We start from the raw sequence: 21,809 nt of genomic DNA, 5'->3' as shown, positions 1-21,809 counted from the left end.
GACTTTGTTAACATTTTCTGAAAGTATACCCATCCAGTAGTAAAACACTCGGTGGATTTGCGAAAGTTAGCTCGTATTTTTATTTCATGGCCTACTAAAGTTGTCATATGTCTCGGCCTAAGTAGTTTTCAAAAAAATAGTTAAAATAAATGCCTGAGTGACAGTGATGGCAAATTTAGTCAGAAACAAGAAAGTTGAAGAGTTGATTTTTTTGGAAATAAACATGAAGGTCGATTTTTTCTGGAAAAATTCGATTTTATCCGAATTTTAGCAACACAAAGTTCAATTTCAGAAATTCGCCATTTTGGAGCTAAAATTCGAGTATCGAAGCTTCGAATATCGAATTTACCCATCCCTACTACTAATGCATAAAATCATATGGAACCAGGAGGAGTAACCTGCTGTTGTGTGTTCCGCTAAGGTCACCTGCCAAGCAAGCAGAATTCAAAAAAAAATCTTTATTTAACGTGGAAAAAGGTAATTTTTGGATGAAAATTGAGTAACCACTTAATTAATGGCTTACAATTTTAGCAAAATGGATAATTCAAGCGCAACAATTGCCAACACCAAGAAGCGAGTGCGGAAGCTTCAACACAATTGGACGAGCCAAACTGAACAGCTTATAGTAGCTGTCCAAGGTAATTCTCTAGTGTAGGGTAACAACCCCTAAAAAAGGTCCGGCAAAGTCGGGAGGGGTACCAAGCGACGCGTTTCGGCCCCCCTATTAACAATCTGTAGGGGGAGGGCTAATATTATTAACCATTTAAAAGTTATAAACTAAAAACTTTTGTTAAATTTCGTTGTTTTCTATGAGCAATTACCGCGTCAAAAATGCACTAAATCACCAGTTTCCACTTTTAAAACACTATTAAAACGTCTCCGGTTATTATTTTATGCAAACCAAATCATTTATTCACTTTTATTTTATATATTTCGTTAATAAAACAGAGTAAACAAACTTTGCGCCTGCCAAAATTATTATAACCTCAAATCGCCGGTATTGCCACCTTATTTCACATTTCATTTGCGCTATTATACATACTCAGTTTACACTATACACTTCTTCTTTTTCTTCTTTTTTTACTTTCACCTAAATAAGATATTCTAACCAAAATATAATAGCAAATTTCGCTATACCATGGCAGCGCTACTTTTATGGTTTACAGTTATTTTAGCTGTACGAAGTGCGATTTTTTATAAACAATTTTCATTATTTATCGAAGTATTGATTTTTATGGGAAAAGCGCCGCAGGCGAAAATTTTTAATAAAAAATCGCGCGATTTTTTATCCGAACCCAAAGAAGTTTCACTTCAAAAAGCAATTTATGGGTACCACTTTTATAAAATTTGTACGTTACGGGTATCTTACCTTGCAAAAACTCCTCCGTCTGTCTCACGACCGTACGCTCCAACTTCAGCAAACAAAAATCTATAACCGGCGTCTACCATTGCCATTAATTAGGGCTCCCAGATATCTCTGTTGCTAAACCGGGACACTTAAGGGTGGGAAAGGCCTCTCGCTCCCTTCCCTTTCGTTTCGACAAAAATTACGTACGAAAGGATGTAGTAAAATTTTATTTTGACAAACAAAAAAATATAAAAACATGAGATCATGAGATCATTACAACGTACACCAGCAAAACAAAACAATTTATCACAACTAAAGCACAGAGAATTTTTCACAATGCATGTACCTTTTTTGTTCCTTATAAAAATACAGTTTATACTAAATACATCAGAAAACATAAAAATAAAATTTCTAAACTTTGTTCAAAACTCGGGAAAATGCAATAAATTTGCACACAAATTCGCAACTTTCTATTCAGACTTTTTTATAAAAATTTTGAAAATGAAGTTTTGCAGCCCATAAAAATTTTGTTGATTTTTGGTGTTCTTTTTACTGAGAGTTTCTTCCATACAAACTACTTATGTTCGACATTTTTTTGTATGTGGAAGACACTGTCAGCAAAAAATAAATAATTGCAAAAAATCAACGAAATTTTCTGGTAACTTCAGACTTGCACTTTACTAATTGGCTCAAAAGCTACATTTTCAAAATTTTTCTAAAAGATCTGATTAGAAATTGTGATCTGATGAAAGAGTCTCCGAGCCAATAATTTTGTACGGCACGGTACTTATAAGTAATCTAGGTTTCACGAAAGAAAAAAAATTAAATACAAGGTAACATTAAAATATCAGTTATTTGTTTCGTGCTAAAATTAAAAACGTGCTAAATTAAAAAAAAAATCTCATATGAAAGGGTACCAACCCTACTCGTAATAAATTTAAGTATACAAATTTTAGTATTTAGTATAGAAATATTCAATTCAAATACTCCAATATTAAAATGAAGCGCTTTGCACTTAACCGATGCTTTTTCATAATTAAGTTAAAAAAAATATATTTAAATTCCATGCTGCCTGTAATGGTATTTGAACCCTGACGCTCTGGAAATTAGCAAATTGTGGCAAGCATCTTCGTGCACTCAGCTACAGCCAGACATGTAAATGTGCTCTCAAATGTTCAGTTTGATTCAACACCACGTGTTCGTGGTATGAAAGTATTGTTTTTAAATGCGAACATTTTAAAACGATAATCAAATAAAAAATATTCATGTTTACTATGCGTTATTAACCCCAGTAAATTCATAAAATTTTTCTTAATATTACAATGCGTTGTTTCTCTCAGTGTAGTCATTTTTGTTCAAAATTTGTGCAATCAAATCGAAAACCGGGACACTTAAACGAAACCCGGGACATTTTACGGTTGGACCGGGACACCGGGACAAATAGTCTAAAACCGGGACATGTCCGGGAAAACCGGGACGTCTGGCAGCCCTACATTAATACAATACTGTTGTGGCTTTTATAATTGAAGTATTCGGAGCCGCTATTAGGAGATGCTTCAATCATAATATGTTTCCCGTCTAGTGCACCGCAGCAATTCGGGAAGTTCCATCTCTCTTCAAATTTGTTTGCAATGTCTAACCATTCGCCGGGAGAATTTGGCATCTTAACAAAAAAAAATAAATATAACATTTTCTGTTCAGATCGTAAATGCAAACACAAAACTCCACATACTTTTAAGAAAACATCTTTTAGGGTTCGGAAAATCGCCTCGCAGGTTTCGCGTATTATATTGCAAATTGTTGTTTTCCCCAAAAGAAAAACAGACATCAAACTTACAAAACTATCACCAGTCGCTAAGTATCGCATCGTTTACCGCCAATCTTTCTCCAACTGAGACGGATTCCCTTAATCGAGAGTCTTTCTTTCCAATGTGCCGAGTCAAATGATTTGCCAAAAAATCGAAATCATCCACGTTCATCCGCAAAAAGTTGTGAAACAACAAGGGATCTTGTTCCCGCAGTTTCAAACGAAGTTTGCTATAAAACCCACTGATTTTTCTCAGGGTCAAACCCGGTCGTATCCACCACTTTTTGCGCCTTTTAACTTTTTTTATTCCTCCATGCCTTCAAAGTTATTATTAAACACAATGCCGCACCGGCCACTGCAATTTTCTTTTTAATCATTTTATTTATTTGCTTTCGATCTATTTTATTCAAACTTCAAACTCACAAACGGCTGGCCAGGGTCTTCTTCTTACAAAATATTTTTGCCATGTGTAGTGGAAACGGCATGTCAGACGACTGACTCCAAAAACTGTTGTCAATAGTTTTCAATCGGTATCATGTCAGTTTATGGCATTAATGAAAACACTTTTTGGAAGAATGACATCGCTGGCAGTTATGTAGTCAGCGAATATTCCTTAATGAAAATCAGCCTATACAAAGCGGAAGTTGATTTGTTTTACAAAAATATAGTTAGATATCGTTACCTAAATATAGAAACGCCCTATCTAACATTTGTTCGCATAGTAATTCCTAAATTTAATAAAAAGTAAAGTTCTTTAGTTTTGAATTGATTTGCAGGTACAGTTGCGGCAAAAATAATACCACCACAATTAAAAATAATATTTTTTGCAACTTTTATTTATGTCGTTTCTTTTATAGGTGGAATTATATTTAAAAAAGACATTATTTAAAATAAGTAAATAAATCAAAGTTGCAAAAAATTTTATTTTTAATTGTAGTGCTTTTATTTTTACCGCGACATAAATACATATATATCTAGATAAAAGAACGAAATCTAGTTATGAAGGATATTTCTGTTATATTGTCATGGTAGTTATCCATGGGCCGCTGTGGTATAGTGGTAAGCAGTGCTTTCACTCGTCAACACCTAGGTTCAAGCCCTGGTCAAAGCAACATCGTAAAAAATATAGAAAAAGGTTTTTTCTTAACAGCGGTCGTCCCTCGGCAGGCAATGGCAAACCTCCGAGTGTATTTCTGCCATGAAAAATAGCTTCTCATAAAAATACAATCGCCGTTCGGAGTCGGCGTAAAACTGTAGGTCCCTCCGATTTGTGTGCAACATCAAGGCGCACGCCACAAATCGGAGGAGAGGCTCGGCCAAACACTAACATATGTGTAAGCGCCAATCTAAAAAACAAAAAAAAAATTATCCATGGGGTGTCAAGAAGAACTCCATAAAATTTTCACGTACATTCATTGCATTGTCCGCTGGCCTACCCATTCCATTTTCTCCCAACTCATTTCTCCAGTTACCGCGTACAACGATGCCATCATCGTCAACGTCTAAGCTTCGAATATATAATGGTTTACGTGTTAATAAAAAATTATGCAAAACAAAAATCGTGAGGACAATAGCTTTCGCGCACCCTGGTTTTACGTCCATTGGTCTTCTAAGTATTCTGAATCGCGCTGCACTTATGCCGAACACATTCTCAACTACATTCCTTGCTCGCGATAGTCTGTAGTTGAAAATTTTGTGGGACATAACTTGCTCAGGATAAGAGAAGGGTTTCAGCAAATACGGCTTTAAAGGAAAAGCGGCATCAGCTACTATGACAAATGGCATAGGGTCTCCTTCATGTGGAAGTGGCCTCGGAGCCGGGAAATTAATGGTATTATCAGCAAGAGCTGCTGAAAGAGGTCATCTGAAATGAAATCATTTCAAATCCCAATGTAGAAATGTTAAGGTTATTAAGCAAGATATTGGAGAAATCTTACCGTGCGAAAACTCCTCCATCAGATTCGCGACCATATGCCCCGACTTCTACAAACAAAAATTTGTAGTCCGCATCTTCCATAGCCATTAGGACAATGCTATTAAATTTTTTGTAGTTGAAATACTCCGAACCACAGTTATCAGGTGCTTGAATCGCTATGTGCTTTCCATCTAATGCCCCATAGTAATTAGGGAAATTCCATCGTTGCTCAAAACGGTCAGCAACCATTGTCCATTGTCCAGGAGTACTCGGAACCTTAAGAAAAAATATCAAATGTTCTTATACACATTTCGCATTTCTCATTTTCATTTAATAATTTAAAAACTTACCTTTAGAAATTCGTCTTTCAAAGGCTCGAAAATAGCACCACATGTTTCATGTATTACATGGCAAATTGTCTTTTCCCCATTAGGAAAACAGTCATCAGACTGGAGAAGCTATCGCCTGTTGCTAAGTAACGTAAAGTTACTGCCAATCTTTCGCCTACCGAAATCGCTTCTCGGAATCTTGTGCTTTGTTTGCAAATATATGGGGTAAGGCGCTCCACAAGGAAATGAAAATCTTCCAGAGTCACTCTCAAAAAATGCTTTAACCACTTTGGTTCCTGCAAAACCAGCTTAGAACGCAGTGTAGCATAAAAACCACAGGTCGCTCTCTCCCTCAGACCAGGTCTAATCCACCATTGTTTTGCTTTCTCAGTTGGCTCCTCTTCTTTTTCATGCCCTGAGTGTTGTTACTACACAAAGTGCCGCAGTAGCTATTACAATTTGTTTATTTTTGCGCATTGTATCACGTTGAAATTATTTCCTCACTTTTTGCAACAATTGTTCTCTTATCAGCTGATCGGTTGTCAAAACAGTTTACTTCACATTTGACATCTGTAGCCTTTGACATGCACTGCGATATCGACATTGGGTCCGTTTTTAAGATGTAATGAAAGCGCATTTGACACCAAATGAACAGCTGTCAGATGAAGACAGTTTTTGATGTCAGTGATTTTGACCTACTGAAAACCAGCCTTTACCATTTTATGTGGAGTTCGTCGCCAAACTAATAGTTTTGTGATTAACTACTATATATACAGACAAATTTTGTTTGAATTCTAGATGTTTTTACAATGTAGCTTATGCCTGATGTCGACCAGTCAGGATGGTTATCAAATCGAAAAGGAAAGAAATTTGTAAGTGGCAAAAGTAATAAGTACTATCTCACGGAGCAATGAAATGGAAAATTTGTAATGGTACAGGGTGTGACAGTACCCCCCTCTGGATGGAACTATCGGTATCGTAGAGGAAGGCGGATGTGTCTACCAGTGCGAGTTGTGCTTGTTGGTATGGGTTGCAGTGCCTCTGGCAGCACTTCTTGCGAAACGTTGTGTTGGTTGTCGACGTTGGCAGAAACGTGTCTATCAGTGCTAGTGTTGCTTGTTGGTGTAGGTTGCAGTGTCTCTGGTAGTACATCTTGCGAAACGTTGTGTTCGTTGTCGACGTTGGCAGAAAACGCTGGTTTTAACCGATCTATGCTTATGTTTGTACATCGCCCTCGCACTATGTAGTAACTTGAAACAGTTTTGAGACCGTTTGATGACGAGGTAAGGCCCATCGTACGGATGTGTTAACGAAGTATGTATCGAGTCGTTTCGCACGAATACGTGCGTTGCGGTTTGCAGTGCTGGTGCTAAGAATGTTTGCGTTGTCGAATCGTGGGCTGTTTTGGTTGGTCGCAGTTTCTCCATTGCATAACGAAATTGTGCGTTGGCTTCGTTGGTAACTTGTTTCGTTTTGACGTCCTGGAAAAATTCGTCTGGGACGCGTAGTATTGAGCCATACACGAGTAGCGCAAGAGAAGATGTTGGGTTAAAACGCGACTCGCAATCTCAGTAAAATCGCTGGTAAATTATATACCCAATCAGCTGGATTGTGGCACAAAATGGCTGTTTTAAAGCTTCTGTGCCACTTCTCGATGATGCCGTTCGATTGTGGGTGATAGGGTGTTGTTCGCAAATGGTCTATCCCTATAGTGTTGATCAATTCGGGGAATACGGCGGACTCGAATTGCCTACCACGATCAGATGATATTCATGCTGGAATACCAAACCGTGAAATCCAATGTGACAAGAGGGCCTTGGCAGAGAGAAAGAGGACCAACGATGTCTATGTTAATGTGCGAAAACCGTCCTTATGGAGTCTCGTATCTTAACGGCGCTGTCGCAGATGAGTTGACTGTCACTGTTGGGAATCGAAAAAAACTTTAGAATAAGCGAATTTTTGTGCATACCTGGTTCTTTAACGAATTTTTGAAGTTGGGTGAACGCGCTCTGCGCTACAGCAACCTTAGTGTAGTCTAGGGATGGATAGTGGGGGGTTGAAATTCGATTTTTTCCGAATTTCGAACATTGCCCAACCATTCGATTATTCGATTCGAAATTCGGTGGTGCAAATTCGAATTCTTTTGAATTTCGCAAAATTTTTTTGAAGTGAAACTTCTTAGTCGAGTTCGGAGATGTTTGCGTGAAATATTTAACACCAAGTCATAAAATCTGCATCGTTCAATTTAAAAAAATTAGGAGTCGAATTAAAGGCTTGTCCTTTGGGTCTGCAACATAGTTTTAGTTCTATAAAAGGGTTGCCACAGATTAGAAAATCAAATTCAAATAATCGCTTCCGCAGATGTTTGCGTTAAATATTTAACACCAAATCATAAAATCTGTGTCAAATGAAATGTAGATGTGTAACATGGTTTTAGTTTTGTGCCATATGTAAGAAAATCAAAATCAAATTATTTATTAAATAAATTACTCCAATATGGGTATCAATCGAAATGGTTTTGAATAAACTTTATTTTTTAATTACATTTGGGAGGGTTGCCACCTGTTTGAAAAGTCGAATTTATTTAAAGAAGTGTTGTACTTAAAATACTATGCAACAATTAAAATATTTTTGAGGTGCTTGAAGAGAGTGTGCACTTGTTTAAAAAGTTAGTCTAAAATTACACTGTGCGACAGCCAACGTACTTTGTTAATATTTTCTGAATGTCTACCCATCCAGTAGTAAAACGATCGATGGATTTGCCAAAGTTAGATCGTATTTCTATTTTATGGCCTACTAAAGTTTTCATATCTCGGCCTAAGTAGTTTTCAAAAAAGTCGAAAAAATAGTTAAAATAAATGTCTGAGCGAAATTAAAGGTTAAGACATATATATTAAAATTTCCTGGGAAATATTTTCGTAAAACATTTTAACCCATTAGCTCCCTCCTAAACCGGTCATATTTGACCCTTACTTCAAGAAACCTCGCAAAAAGCGAACTTGGCAGATCGTTTATGGATTGATATATTCTAAAAAATTATTCTCCGGAAAATTTTACTAGGGGTCTTCTCAGGCAAAAGCTTCATGCTACTAACGTAAAAGCCTCTAAAAATTTAAAATAAAAAATCAACAAAGAAACTAGTTTTTTTATAAAAAAAAAAATTTAAAATTGAGTTTGGAATAACAGTTCCTTCTTGGCACAGATTTTTTTTTATGTTTTAATGTATTTTTTTCCTTGAATCCCTAAGACAAATGGAGTGCCACACACAGTGATGGCAAATTTAGTCAGAAAGAAAAAAATTGAAGAGTTAATTTTTTGGAAATAAAGATGAAATTCGATTATTTCTGGAAAAACTCGATTTTATCCGAATTTTAACAACACAAAGTTCGATTTCAAAAATTCGCGATTTTGGAGCTAAAATTCGATTAAAATTCGAATATCGAATTTACCCATCCCTAGTGTAGTCTTTAGCTCCGTCGATTGCTACAATCCCTGCAAAAATTGCGACTACTCCATGCATGCATGTCAAGAGTACTCCCTAAGGACCAACGAGTACTCCAAAATTAACCACAATTCATATAAAAAATATGGTCCAATTAACATTGCGATGTCCTACGGCAGGACCATATACTCCATCTCTGCATTACATCAGAGTAGCACAAAACTACTCCAACATATTAACAATGGCATTGTTGTTATATTTTTTCGTTTGTACACGCTTTTGTTCTTCACTTCACAGATGCTTCTTCGCAACTAATAAAAACCAAAAACAAAAATAAAAAATTACATGTTGCCTCTGACGGCATTCGAACCCAAACATGCTTGGAGCAAACAAATAACAGCCAGCATCTCTACACGTTCAGCTACAGCCAGACATGCAAATGTGCTTTCAAATGATCAGCTTCAATCACATTTCGTTAAAACACGAGCAGTGATCGCGTAACAATAAGCTGGTGCAGAGACACGAGTTGGTCCGCTACAGCATGACAGAGGAACACTTTTGTAAGTACTCCAATATACCACAAATAGATTACATGGTCCAACGATTTTTGCAGGGATGCGCGATAACAGGTCGGCTGTTGCGTTTTGGTCGCCGGGTGTGTGACGGATGTCAGTTGAGAATTGGCCGAGGAAATCGAGTTGGCGTACTCGTCGTGGGGAGGCTTTTTCCCGACTTCCGCTGGAAAGCGAATACCAACGGGCGATGGTCGGTGACAATGTAACAAAACGCGACCTTCGATCGTGTACCGGAAATGGCATATGTCTTGATACACAGCAGTCAATTCGCGGTCGTATGTGCTGTATTTGCGTTGAGCACTGGTGAGCTTTTTGGAATAAAATCCGAGCGGCTGAAGTTCGCCATCGATGTTCTGATGTAATGCGGCACCAACTGCGGCATCCGATTCGTCAACGTAGAGGACTAACTCTGCATCGTGCGCTGGGTGTCCAAGCAGTGTTGCATTTACTAATTCAGACTTGCATCAAACAAAAGCGTCTTCTGCATGCCTATTCCAAACCAGTGGAATGCGGTCGTTTTTCTTATTTGCCGTAATAAGTGCTTGGAGGTGAGATTGATAGGAAATTGCGTCTGGTAGAAACTTTCTGTAGAAGTTTACCATTGCGATAAAACTTTTCAACTGCTTAGCTATGGTGGGGTTTGGAAAATCACGAATGACGGCAATTCTCTCTGGTAATGGGTGAACTCCTTGCGCCTTAACCAGGTTTCACTTTTGCCGAATTGGCACTTGGCTGTATTAATGACAAGGTTGCTGTCACGAAGGCGTCGAAAAACAGTTCGAATGTGGTGGCGGTGCTGGTCGGTGGAAGACGAAACGATACAAATATCACAGATATATGGGAAGGCGCAATCGAGACCTCGCAGGATTTCGTTGATGAGCCTTTGGAACGTCTGCGCGACGTTGCAGAGTCCAAACGTCATAAAATTGAATTCGAACAGTCCGAAGGGCATCGTGATAGCTGTTTTAGCAATGTCATCTTCGTGGATCGGGACCTGATGGAAACCCGCTGCAGGTCAATTTTGGAGAAAATGATTTTGCCCCGCAAACTTCTTGAAAAATCGCTTAGGTACTGTAGCGTGCATCTATACAGCACTGTGTGCGCCTTAAGTGCTCTGTAGTCGCCACACGGTCTCCAAGTACCATCGCTTTTCCTGACCAAATGCAGCGGACTCGACCAATTGCTGCTCGAAGGACGACACACACCTACTTTCATTAGAAATTCGAACTCTCTTCGTGGTGCAGCCAGCTTTTCGGCCGGAAGACGTTTTGGTCGGGCAAAGACGGGCTGGCCCGTTGTTATGATTCTGTGAAAGATCGTAGATTTTGTTTTACTCTCTCTGAAAATTCGGCTAATAATTCGGCAAACGGACTTGTCCGATCATATGTTTTTATTTCAGCTAGAGTTCGCATCGTTAATGTTGTCAAAGGAGTGCGTAGTTATGTGGTATTATCGGTGAGTAGATTGCGACGTAAGTCTATCAACAATTCAAAAAAGTGTATGAAATCATCACGAATGATGGGAGTTGTGACATCGGCGATAATAAATGACCACTGGAAATCACGGCGGAGGCCAAGATCGAGATGTATTATATTTTCTCCAATTACTCTGATGCGGGAACCGTTTGCAGCGTATAGCTTTGTTGCTGTTGGTCGGACGTCATATGATTTAGATGTGAGCGGTAAAACGGACACATTGCCCACGGTGTCTACAAGAAATGTTTTATTTATACGTTTGTCGTGAATCTGCAAGCGAAGCACGTTGCGCTCTATGACAGACTTTTCGCTACCATCTATCATACGACCCTGTAGTCAGGTTGAAGTAGTGCTTCACGTGGCCGCTTGAACAGAACCATTACGACAAGGGCTCCGGCATTTTCGGGCATTACGGACATATTTCTGGTGATACCAGCAGTCTTGCGATTCGGCCGATGCACCTTGTGAGCTCACAGCGGCTTGGGGGCTGCCCGATGTTCTGAGCACTGTCGAAAATGAACTTTTCGAATTTTTTACGTAATTCAATTATAGCTGTGCGCAATTCGCATATTTCGTTAGGCTGATCCGCCCTCAAAGGGAAATTCTGACAGCAAGCAGTTGAGGCGTCATTGCTCACTATCGGCAAAATGTGCGATAATTTTCTTCGTAATAAATTCAAACTTCTCGGACAGAGGCAGTGGCGCAATGACGTCACTCAGTTGACCAATTACATTAGGATCAAGTGCTGCTAGCACTGTAGCTGTCTTTTGTTTGTCTGTTGAGATGCCCGATGCCGTGAACCAGAAGTCCATGGTAGTAAACCAGGCCTCTTGTTCGTGATGTGCATCGGTGGAACAGGTAATCTGGCGTACACAACCGCGACGGCGTTTGCGGGTGCTGTAGTAATTTCAGGTGGTGGCGAGCAAACTTTAGTTGGAGGCAAATCATTGTCCACCATTTCTGCGCCGAATGTAGCTAACCTCAAATGTTGTAAAAAAACACGTGTACACCGTGCACGAATGCGGATGTTCTCGAAACGGGGTCACCAATATAGGCACGGAAATCTATTGGTACCTATTTTAATACGTTACCATTTTATGTGGAGCTCGTCGCCAAAATAATAATTTTGTGATTTACTACTATAAATACAAACTTATTTTATTTGAATTCTGTAATCTGTAATTAGAAAAAGAGATTAGTCATACAAAATTATAATTATAAAATTATCCCAGATAAAAACGATAACTTTTTGTTGTCAAACCTTGCGAAGAAGAGGAGGAATGTTAAATGTAAAAGTAAACAAAAATTGACGCTAGAAAGGAAAAAAAGTGGTTTGTAAAGGTATTTTTAATAAAATATTCAGTTAAAATATATTTAAATAGTGACCACGGTGGCACAGAGAAGAAGTTTAACTTTTCCTTGAGTTGTGTGAATAACACGCCCAACCAATTTGACAGCTAACGAGCTTTGATTGAGATTATAGGTGCAATCCCGTATTCCTCGTACTCGGACTAGTAAAACTGTCAAAAAATAAAAATTCGCTCAGAGCGAGAGAGTAACATTGAAAAGTACGGGATCGCTTTCTTGTAAAAAATGGTAACTTCTGTCAACTTCAACATAACCTCCAAATTTTGGTTGTAAATTTTTGCTTATTTTGTGTGTAAACACACTCAGATCACACATGTAAATAACCAAAAATACTTTCAAATTCATTAGAATCCACTTAAACAAGTAATTAAAAACTTTTAAACATGAATTAGCAGAGTGCACTTTTCTTTTGTTTACAATTTGGTTGCCAAACACACTGATCAGCTGATCGTTTGACACATTTACCAGAATTTACCAGCAAAAAATTCTCGGACTAAAACTGGTAACTTCTGACAGAGAGAGAACCGTATTTACTCTATTTTTTGTCCTCTCAATAGTCAGAGAGCCGAGTACGGGATCGATTTCCAGTAAAATCTGACGGATTCTGACTATTTCTGACTAGTCCGGACTCGTACGGGATCGCAACTATGTAAATGTACTTTTATGCTTTGCCGTTCGCATATGTTTACACATCAAATTTATGAGTACCTAGTACTCACGTCTTTTTTTAAGATTCAAATAGTTTTAAACGCTGAAATTGACAGAATGACGCCACCAGCGTCATGTGGGAAATGCTTGTATCAAAACATCAAAGTGCCCACACACAAAAACTTGCAATCATATTGCTCGTCAAAGTGACAGTTGGTAGGCCATCGGCAGTGGCGGATACACGGGGGGGTCAAGTCAAAGAATAATATTTCACTAATATGGGTCTAGAAAAAAGGCTCTTTAGAAGGTATGCGTAATAAAGTTGCAAACACGAATTTTTAAAATCATATATTCAAATTTTCTCTTTATTTATAAAACATTTTGATAATTTTAAACACATTCAATTTTTCTTTTTACTTATAAATCAATGAAACGAAGAATTTTCAAGTTGAAACTGAAGAATTTATATCTTTGTGAATATTCATAGATGCTAGACGGTTGAGCCTTTCTTGACATGTTGTATTTCTCAGGTAGGTTTTAATTCTTTTCAGGCATGAAAAGCTTCGTTCAGGTGTGGCTATTGAAACGGGCAAAAGTGCCAATATACGTAAGATCTTAAAAACCTTCACAAAAGACGTTGTATTAGCTACTTGTAATGCTTCGAAAATGTTCGTGTGAAACTCGTTTTTTCTAAATTTTTACCTCCAGAAGAAAGATTTGTTTCGAACAGTCGATTACTTTTTCATAGAAAGCAAACAATTCTTCAGTTTTTTTGATGTGTATTCATCTTTGGTTTCGTTAGGGGTAAGATTTGCGAAGCTGTAACGCATATCCCAGCACAAAATTTCGAAGGGCTTAGCATGTGTATTTCAGCATACAATTTTTATTTTCATTAGAAGCACCCTGTGTTCGCTTGCCAAATGGTTGCATACATTTGGGCATATGCATAGTAAGAGGAAATGCGCTACAATTGATTATTAGCCGTCATCGATTCGCCATCAGTTAGCAAGTGGCGAAACGAACGAACTCAATGAGGTACAACCAAACTTGCTATCGTCTATCCGTGCTAGCTAACTTTTTTCTTGCTTTCACATGCAAAATTTTTCGTTAAGCGACCGCAACTCAAACATAGCGAGCGAGAAGTGGCGAATCGACGACGGCATGGCATCCTATGACACCCACAATGCACAAGATACTAATTCCTTATTAACAATAGGACAATTATCGGGGAGGCTCAAGAGTCCCACAACAAACACTACCGAGAAAATTATTCCCGGAAGTTTTCTCGTGAAGTATGTAACCGTGACATATATATCCGGCTGTTGGTGAGCTCGGACTCGTTTTTAAGCAGTGTTTCGGTTCATGACCAAAAAAAGAAAAAATATCAAATCGTTTTCCCCAGACACAATAAAGCTGCTGTTACCCTCTAAATCCGTTGTCAAAGATGTGACAAAGGAATAGTTTGAGGCCAGCGAAGATTCTGAAAGCGAAAACTAATTAACCAATGATAGTGTACACACATTTTATAAATAAAGGTAATCAATTTATTTAAATAGTAAATTATTGGCTAATATATATATTTTATTAATATAACCTATCTGTAATACAAATTATTTCAATTTTACATTTGATAAACAATTTTGAGTAGATAGAGGCAATAACATATTTTTTGCCGCATAAAACTTGAAAATCTACCTATATGCGGTGTTTCCAAGATATTTTAACGCCCTTGAGTCACAAGTATATATGTACAAGTATATTTTATCAATCATACCGATAATGTCATGTATTAAAAGAATTAAAAATGAAAATGAATAAAAAAATTAAATCGGCAAAATGAATAAAATTAAGTGAAATATTTAATTTCTAACCTAACCTACATTTGTATGTGTGTAACTGAATCGCCTTTATATATAAAAATATTATTCTAATTTTCGAGCTTGACTCCCTAATCTGTTATTAGAAAAAGAGATTAGCCATGCAAAATTATAATTAAAAATATCTCAGATTAAACCGATAACTTTTTGGTGTCCAACCCAGTTTTATCGATTATACTTGCGAAGAAGAGGAGGAATGTCAAATGTTAAAGTAAACAAAAATTGACGCTAGTAAGGAAAATAGGTTTGTAAAGGTATTTTTAATAAAATATTCAGTTAAAATATATTTAAATGGCCTAATATGTGTTGCAAAAAAAGTGACCACGGTGGCACAGAGAAGAAGTTTAACTTTTCCTCGAGTTGTGTGAATAACAAGCACAACCAATTTGACAGCTAACGAGCTTTGATTGAGATTATATTTATATGTAAACGTACTTTTATGCTTTGCCGTTCGCATATGTATACACATCAAATTTCATGAGTACCTAGTACTCACGCCTTTTTTCGTTAAAATCATACTTTGGAAACAAGACACTAAAATTATTTAAAACTGATTTACGGTTTAGGAACCGGCTTTTCAAATGAGGAAGGGAATGTAAAAAGCAATGCGATAGTATGCCTCGGCGTCTCCGGTTTTCACATTAAAGCGATTCTTTTGGCGACTGCTGTATCGCGGTACTNAGTACTCACGCCTTTTTTCGTTAAAATCATACTTTGGAAACAAGACACTAAAATTATTTAAAACTGATTTACGGTTTAGGAACCGGCTTTTCAAATGAGGAAGGGAATGTAAAAAGCAATGCGATAGTATGCCTCGGCGTCTCCGGTTTTCACATTAAAGCGATTCTTTTGGCGACTGCTGTATCGGGGTACTTTGATTTCTGTACCTAGGTTGGTGCATACTCCTTCTACGTGTTCGAAAAGCAAATGAAAGTTTGTTTCTGCATCTTGTCGCATTTCTTCGAATTCCTTTTAAGCGTCGTCGGCTAAGCTCATTGCTTCTGCAAGATCTTCATCAGGTACTTGTAATTGCCGGCTAGCAAAGCAACAACAATTTATAAAAAAGCAAATGCTTGGCTGTTGTCGCTGTGCTAACAGTTTTTCAAACCCTGATAATTTCGACTGATATTCGCACGATACAAATAATTTTTACGGTACAAATAAAAAGTTTTTGACAATTGGAAGAAATACAACTTCGAAAGTTTTTTTTAAACGATTTTTCATTTTGCTACGTTAGAGCCATTGCCGAGAAACTTATGGATACATATACATATACACAAAAATTGCTCGTTTAAGATAATTAAAAAAAAGGGAAAAATTTCCCGCAAAATCTCCCCCATCAGAGAATTCTGGATCCGCCGCTGGCCATCGGTGTTTGCCTGTGGAGTTCTACGGTAACTAAAAACGACTTTAATAATTTAAGACAATTGGATATCGTTTGGATGGTATTAAAAATATCTTATTTTTCTTGATATATATTTATTTTTCCGGTAAAGTTTAAGAGAAAAATAAGCCTTTATAAAAAAAAAAATACAAAATTGTATAAAAAATTAAGTTCTGCCCAAAAATAATTCCGCCCTTCTTTTCCAGCGACACAGAAAGGAGAATTCTACGTAGTAAGGGTTATGATTCCTAAGCGCGGCCGAAGGCCGCCTACACAAAAGAAGTTCTGTCCAAAACTATTTCCGCCCTTCTTTTCGGGCAACACAGAAAGCAGAACTCCACGTAGTAAGGGTTATAATCCCTAACCGGGGCCGAAGGCCACCTACGCTGAAAGTAATTCTGCGCCAAAATATTTCCGCCCTCTTTTTCGGCAATGCAGAAAGGAGAATTCTACTTAGCAAGGGTTATAATCCCTAAGCGCAACCGGAGGCCGCCTACGCAAACAGAAGTTCTGCGCAAAAACACTTCAAGCCCTTTTCCGGCAACACAGGAAGGGTAATTGTACATAGTAAGGTTTATAATCTCTGGGCGCGGTCGAAGGCCACCTACGCAGAAAGAAGTTCTGAGCAAAAATACTTCGTCCTTCTTCCGGCAACACATAAATGAGAATTCTACGTAGTAAAAGTTATAATCTTTAAGCGCAATCGAAGGCCGCATACGCAGAAAGAAGTTCTGCCCAAAACTACTTGCGATTGTTCACATATGACATGCTGAATATCAAATTAAAACTCTTTGTACACAATTTTCCACTGTGGTATTTATATATAATGTTATTAAAGTGATTTTTGAAGTGAAACTTCTTAGGCGGCGGTATCGCAAAAATGGAGAGTGAAATTTTTAAAACTGAAAACGTTACATGAGTGAGAAAGAAGATATACAGTATCGGTCATATCTATAGCACGCCATTTCAAAGTGATATTGTGTGTCACTTATGTTTATTTCTTTATTTTTAAGAATTTTCAATTAAAATTTAGTTCATTCTCGGACAAACCCCATATATACCCAAGTTCAACAATTTGTAGAAAACTACAAAAAAGTGTAACAAATTTTCACCTAAATTTCAAACTTTTTTAGGAAGTGATAGAATTTTTTGAGTACACAGTTTTTTAGCCCCTGCAATTTTAGTCTGATAATGTGCAAATTTCAAGTGGCTACGAATTACCGTTAATTTTTTAGAATTTTTTTTGTCGCATTGGCTTCCATATAATGAATAAACTCAATTTATTTGTATATGAAGAAAACCGCAACATCCTTGGCGAAAAAAATTTGTTTTTTTTTTCTGTGTATTCAGAAAAATTCAAACACTTCCGAGAAAAAAGCTTGAAATTTAGGTGAAAATTTGTTGCACTTTTTTTAGTTTTCTATAAGTTTTTAAACTTGGGTTTATATGGGTTTTATTAGAGAAAGAACTGTATTTTAATTGAAAATTCTTAAAAATAAATAAATAAACATAAGTGACACACAATATCACTTTGGAATGGCGTGCTATAGATATGACCGATACTATAAGTAGTAGAAGGAAGGGGAAAAAAGAAATAAAGCGACGCATGACGGGTACGAGTACCTACATATGTATATATGTATGTTTGAATGCACGTATGTATGTACAGTATATTTTGCTTAGCTGCCCACCCTTCTTTGCACGAAAAACTTGTGCACTTAACCGAAAAAAGCACTTAAGCGAATTTTCTTTAATACTTCAATGAGGAAGGTATCCGAATCCCTATGAAACCAAATAATGGAGGAGCACTTACCACGTAGAAATTACTGCAAGCGCAATTTTTAAGGAATGGTATCTAATTATCTATATAACTACACTAATTGATAGCCATTTTCGTTGTTCTGCGAGATGAGCAAAATAAATAAAAGCTTGTAAAATTAGGTAATTGTAGGGCCAGTGCAGGTAAACCTAATACTTTCTTTGATAGTTAATAATAGTTGCACAATTTTTAAGGCAGGTATCGCCAATGTGCAGGTATGTTGAATGCATCTATCGGAGGAGTTTCCTTACAAATGTTAAGAATAATGCCGCTAATGCGCATTTTAGGGTAGGTATCTTAAATGTGCACTTAAGCATAAAGGCAGCAAAGCAAAATATACTGTATACATATATATGTATGTATGAACGAACTCATTGCGCATTTCAGCTCTGCCGCTACCAAGCAATATATGTATAAATGATGCAAGCGTGCTTCGCGTAACTACATCCATTCGTACATATGTACATATGTTTGTATGGATATATTTATGATGAAGCAAACGGGCTTCGTTGATGTACAGATGGGCATATGTATGAACTTATGGAAAGCAATGTTTTCATGTATGTTCATATGTTTGAATGGTTATATATATATCTGTACGTATGTACATATGTTTGTACATGTATATATGCACATATGTATGTAGTACAAACGAAAACAAATCTAATAAGCTGCTCGTTGATATAACGGGTGATTTTTTAAGAGCTTGATACCTTTTTTTTTAAAAAAAACGCATAAAATTTGCAAAATCTCATCGGTTCTTTATTTGAAACGTTAGATTGGTCCATGACATTTACTTTTTGAAGATAATTTCATTTAAATGTTGACCGCGGCTGCGTCTTAGGTGGTCCATTCGGAAAGTCCAATTTTGGGCAACTTTTTCGAGCATTTCGGCCGGAATAGCCCGAATTTCTTCGGAAATGTTGTCTTCCAAAGCTGGAATAGTTGCTGGCTTATTTCTGTAGACTTTAGACTTGACGTAGCCCCACAAAAAATAGTCTAAAGGCGTCAAATCGCATGATCTTGGTGGCCAACTTACCGGTCNTCATCATGCCATTAGCTGGTTTTCTTACTAGCAAATAGTTGCTAATAAAAATTTATCCAGTGAAAATCCGGTAAAACTTGCAGGTTCAGCTGTCATTTTTGCTCTCTCAATTTCCCCTCTGTTGCTAGTTTCTTGCAAGTTTTTTGCGTACGAAAACGACATCCAGTAAAAAACTAGTAAAATGAGTACTGGATTTACTGGATAGTGCGTACGCGAACAGGGCTATACTCTGATGAACATAAGTGAGGATGATAGCAAGGCCAACTTATATAAGGTAGTGTTACAGGAACAGTTGAAATATTCGCCCGATGTTTCTTAAAGAAAGCCATAAACGTAGCGACCCTTGGTTCAACTTGGTGTTGTTTTGCTCTAGATTGCACCGTTTGTGGGCCTGTTGAATGTGGGTCTTGGTTGTATGAAAGATCAAAAAATTTGGATTTTCTGGCAAGTTATACAACTTATCGCTATATTAATGGCCATGTTGTACAAACTCATTTAATTTTCGTTTCTTTTGTACACTAAGGGCCGGTTTTTCAATAGTCAGTATAAACTCTCCGATAACTATCCAATGATAATATTTATTCCTTTGTTTATTCTACTGAATAAAAGTTTTTAGTTTTTCAATCGTCCAATATGTGTTAGATTACTCTTCCACAGTATTTAAATAAGGTGGCAGTTTGGTTACAGCTGACATATTTCAAAATTAAGAACATGAGACAAATAGATGCAATATTTGTAGTGTACGAAGAACACAACAGATAAGTACTTTTGTGTTGATTCTTCTTCTTTCCCAACGAGATATTTCAGTTGAAAATAACTGTTTCTGGCGAAAGGAAAATTTGTGTTTGTGCTGCGTTTTTATAAAAAAGTAAAATGGATAATGCCTTAATTCCAGTAGAAAAAAAGAGGCAAAGATCAGTTAATTTCACACCACCAGAGGTTCGAAAACTTATTGAAATAATTGAAAAATACAAAGAAATCGTGGAAAACAAAAAGACGGACACAATTTCCAACAAGGAAAAAGAGGCAGCATTGGATAGAATAGCTATATTATTTAATTTGCAGTCCGTAATTAACTCGCGCTCTGCTATTACCCTGAAGTTAAAATATGAAAGTCTAAAAAAGGCATTAAAAAAGAAAGTTGCAGCAAATCGGCAGGAGTTGTACAAAACCGGTAGTGGAGCGCACTCTCAAGCTCCATACAATGATATTGAGAACCGCATCCTTTCACTATGCTCCAACATTGACGGCTTAGATGCTAGGAACAATTCCGACATAGTTGGTAAGTTTTTCGTTTATATATTTCTTTAGTATAACGTGAATCATACTTGGATTTCAGATAAATAATCACTTATAAATTTCGTGTTTCAGAATCTATTTCGTTTGAACCAGTGTGTGANTGGGTCTTGGTTGTATGAAAGATCAAAAAATTTGGATTTTCTGGCAAGTTATACAACTTATCGCTATATTAATGGCCATGTTGTACAAACTCATNCGCATCAGGCTATTACAAAAGCTAAAAGTAGGTTTAAGTTTGTATAAAATTACATATATTGGTGCATCACGATTAGTATTGATTCGTTTGAATATTTTATAGGCTTGGAAAAGACTTTCTACTCTCAGGATGTGAACTGCTCTGAACCAAGGACATGTATTAAAAGTGAACAAGCGGACAAAAATTTACGTAGGTGCAGGTGTTTTATATAACGTGCATTTCTATAAGGATAATCACAATTCCTTGCACATAGTCTCGGTGCAACCGTTTCCATTTTATTGTTGGGAATTTGCGAATGCACCGAAATATGAAAATGCTATACCAGATTGCGATTGCCCTTCATATTTTGATTAAACCTAACATAAAATTAAATACATATCGCTCATTTACTACAATGCTGTCATAACTCATAATTAAAAAAACCAAAAACTCGAGAAAAACAGCTTTAAAGTTTTCAATTTACATTTACTCCCATAGTTAAAATGAATACATATTTTGTTCTAGTGCGCTTCTGGTATTCGCTACACAACATAGAAGAACGGGTATCGGTCTTTTCTGCATACTTAACTCGATTTTATATTATTTTGGATTATCACACAATTGAAGTCATGAGCGATATGTAAAATGCCTCATCCGAATGCTACTGTTCTCATCGCATAACACATCGCCCACTTCCTTTACGAGTGTAAAAACTTGTAATTCTTCACTGTATAGCAAAAGTTGAATCAACATTTTGTTGTGTTCTGTAGCCAATTTGGTGCTTTTATTATATGAACTATAGTCTATAGTTGTAGTTGCGGGAAATGTTTAGTTATTTTCACAACGATTTTGGAGTGGGGGCGGAGGTGGCTTTATGAAAAGTAACTCCTCACCCCTCCACAGACCCCTTGGGAGCTGTTTGAAAACAGGGAAGTTTGGATTTTTTGCAAACCAACAAAAAATACCATATTTCAAACCGAAAATATAAAAAACAAGTAAGAAAGTCTAAGTTCGGGCGGAGCCGAACATTAAAAACCCGGCGCAAGTATTAAATATATGTTTTCCACCTTTCCGAAAGCTACCGCTACATGATAAGCCGGCGGGTATAAATTTTAAGTAAACTAGCGTCCTTAAATTTCAAAATATTGAAATTTCAAGCATTTCTGAAATTTACCGTTATATGAAAAGCGGCCGTAATTTTAGTCCGATTTCAACAATTTTCAATGGTTTACTTTTATGTGGCAAGCACAATAACCATACCGAGTTTGGTACAAATTGCTAGAACGGTTAGCGAGATACATAT

The 21,809-nt window shown here is 36.9% G+C and overlaps 1 protein-coding gene and 1 long non-coding RNA gene across 3 annotated transcripts in view; one reads left to right on the top strand and one right to left on the bottom strand.

Annotated features, from left to right (window-relative positions):
- The first annotated feature begins 365 nt into the window (after positions 1-365).
- Positions 366-21,809, top strand: part of LOC108361660 (uncharacterized) — a 30,165-nt gene continuing 8,721 nt past the window's right edge. The window contains exons 1-2 of one of the 2 annotated variants that reach the window (XM_017614348.1): positions 366-477; positions 532-638. In XM_017614348.1, coding sequence (XP_017469837.1) covers positions 536-638 — 103 coding nt within the window. In that variant the 5' untranslated portion in view covers positions 366-477; positions 532-535. Of the gene's footprint in view, positions 639-21,809 lie in introns of both variants that reach the window. The other variant, XM_017614347.1, reaches the window with a different exon arrangement.
- On the bottom strand, positions 4,495-7,456 carry LOC108361661 (uncharacterized). The gene is made up of 3 exons (XR_001847338.1): positions 5,421-7,456; positions 5,093-5,346; positions 4,495-5,019 (listed from the first exon to the last, which is right to left on the bottom strand). It is a non-coding gene; the product is annotated as an uncharacterized LOC108361661 (long non-coding RNA).

This window comes from Rhagoletis zephyria, unplaced genomic scaffold (assembly GCF_001687245.7).
Source record: "Rhagoletis zephyria isolate East Lansing unplaced genomic scaffold, Rhagoletis_zephyria_1.1 Rzeph_scaffold_00812, whole genome shotgun sequence".
Classification (NCBI taxonomy): Eukaryota; Metazoa; Arthropoda; class Insecta; order Diptera; family Tephritidae; genus Rhagoletis; species Rhagoletis zephyria.
The sequence above is the reverse complement of the archived record's forward strand: the minus strand, read 5'-3'. Positions and strand labels throughout refer to the sequence as shown.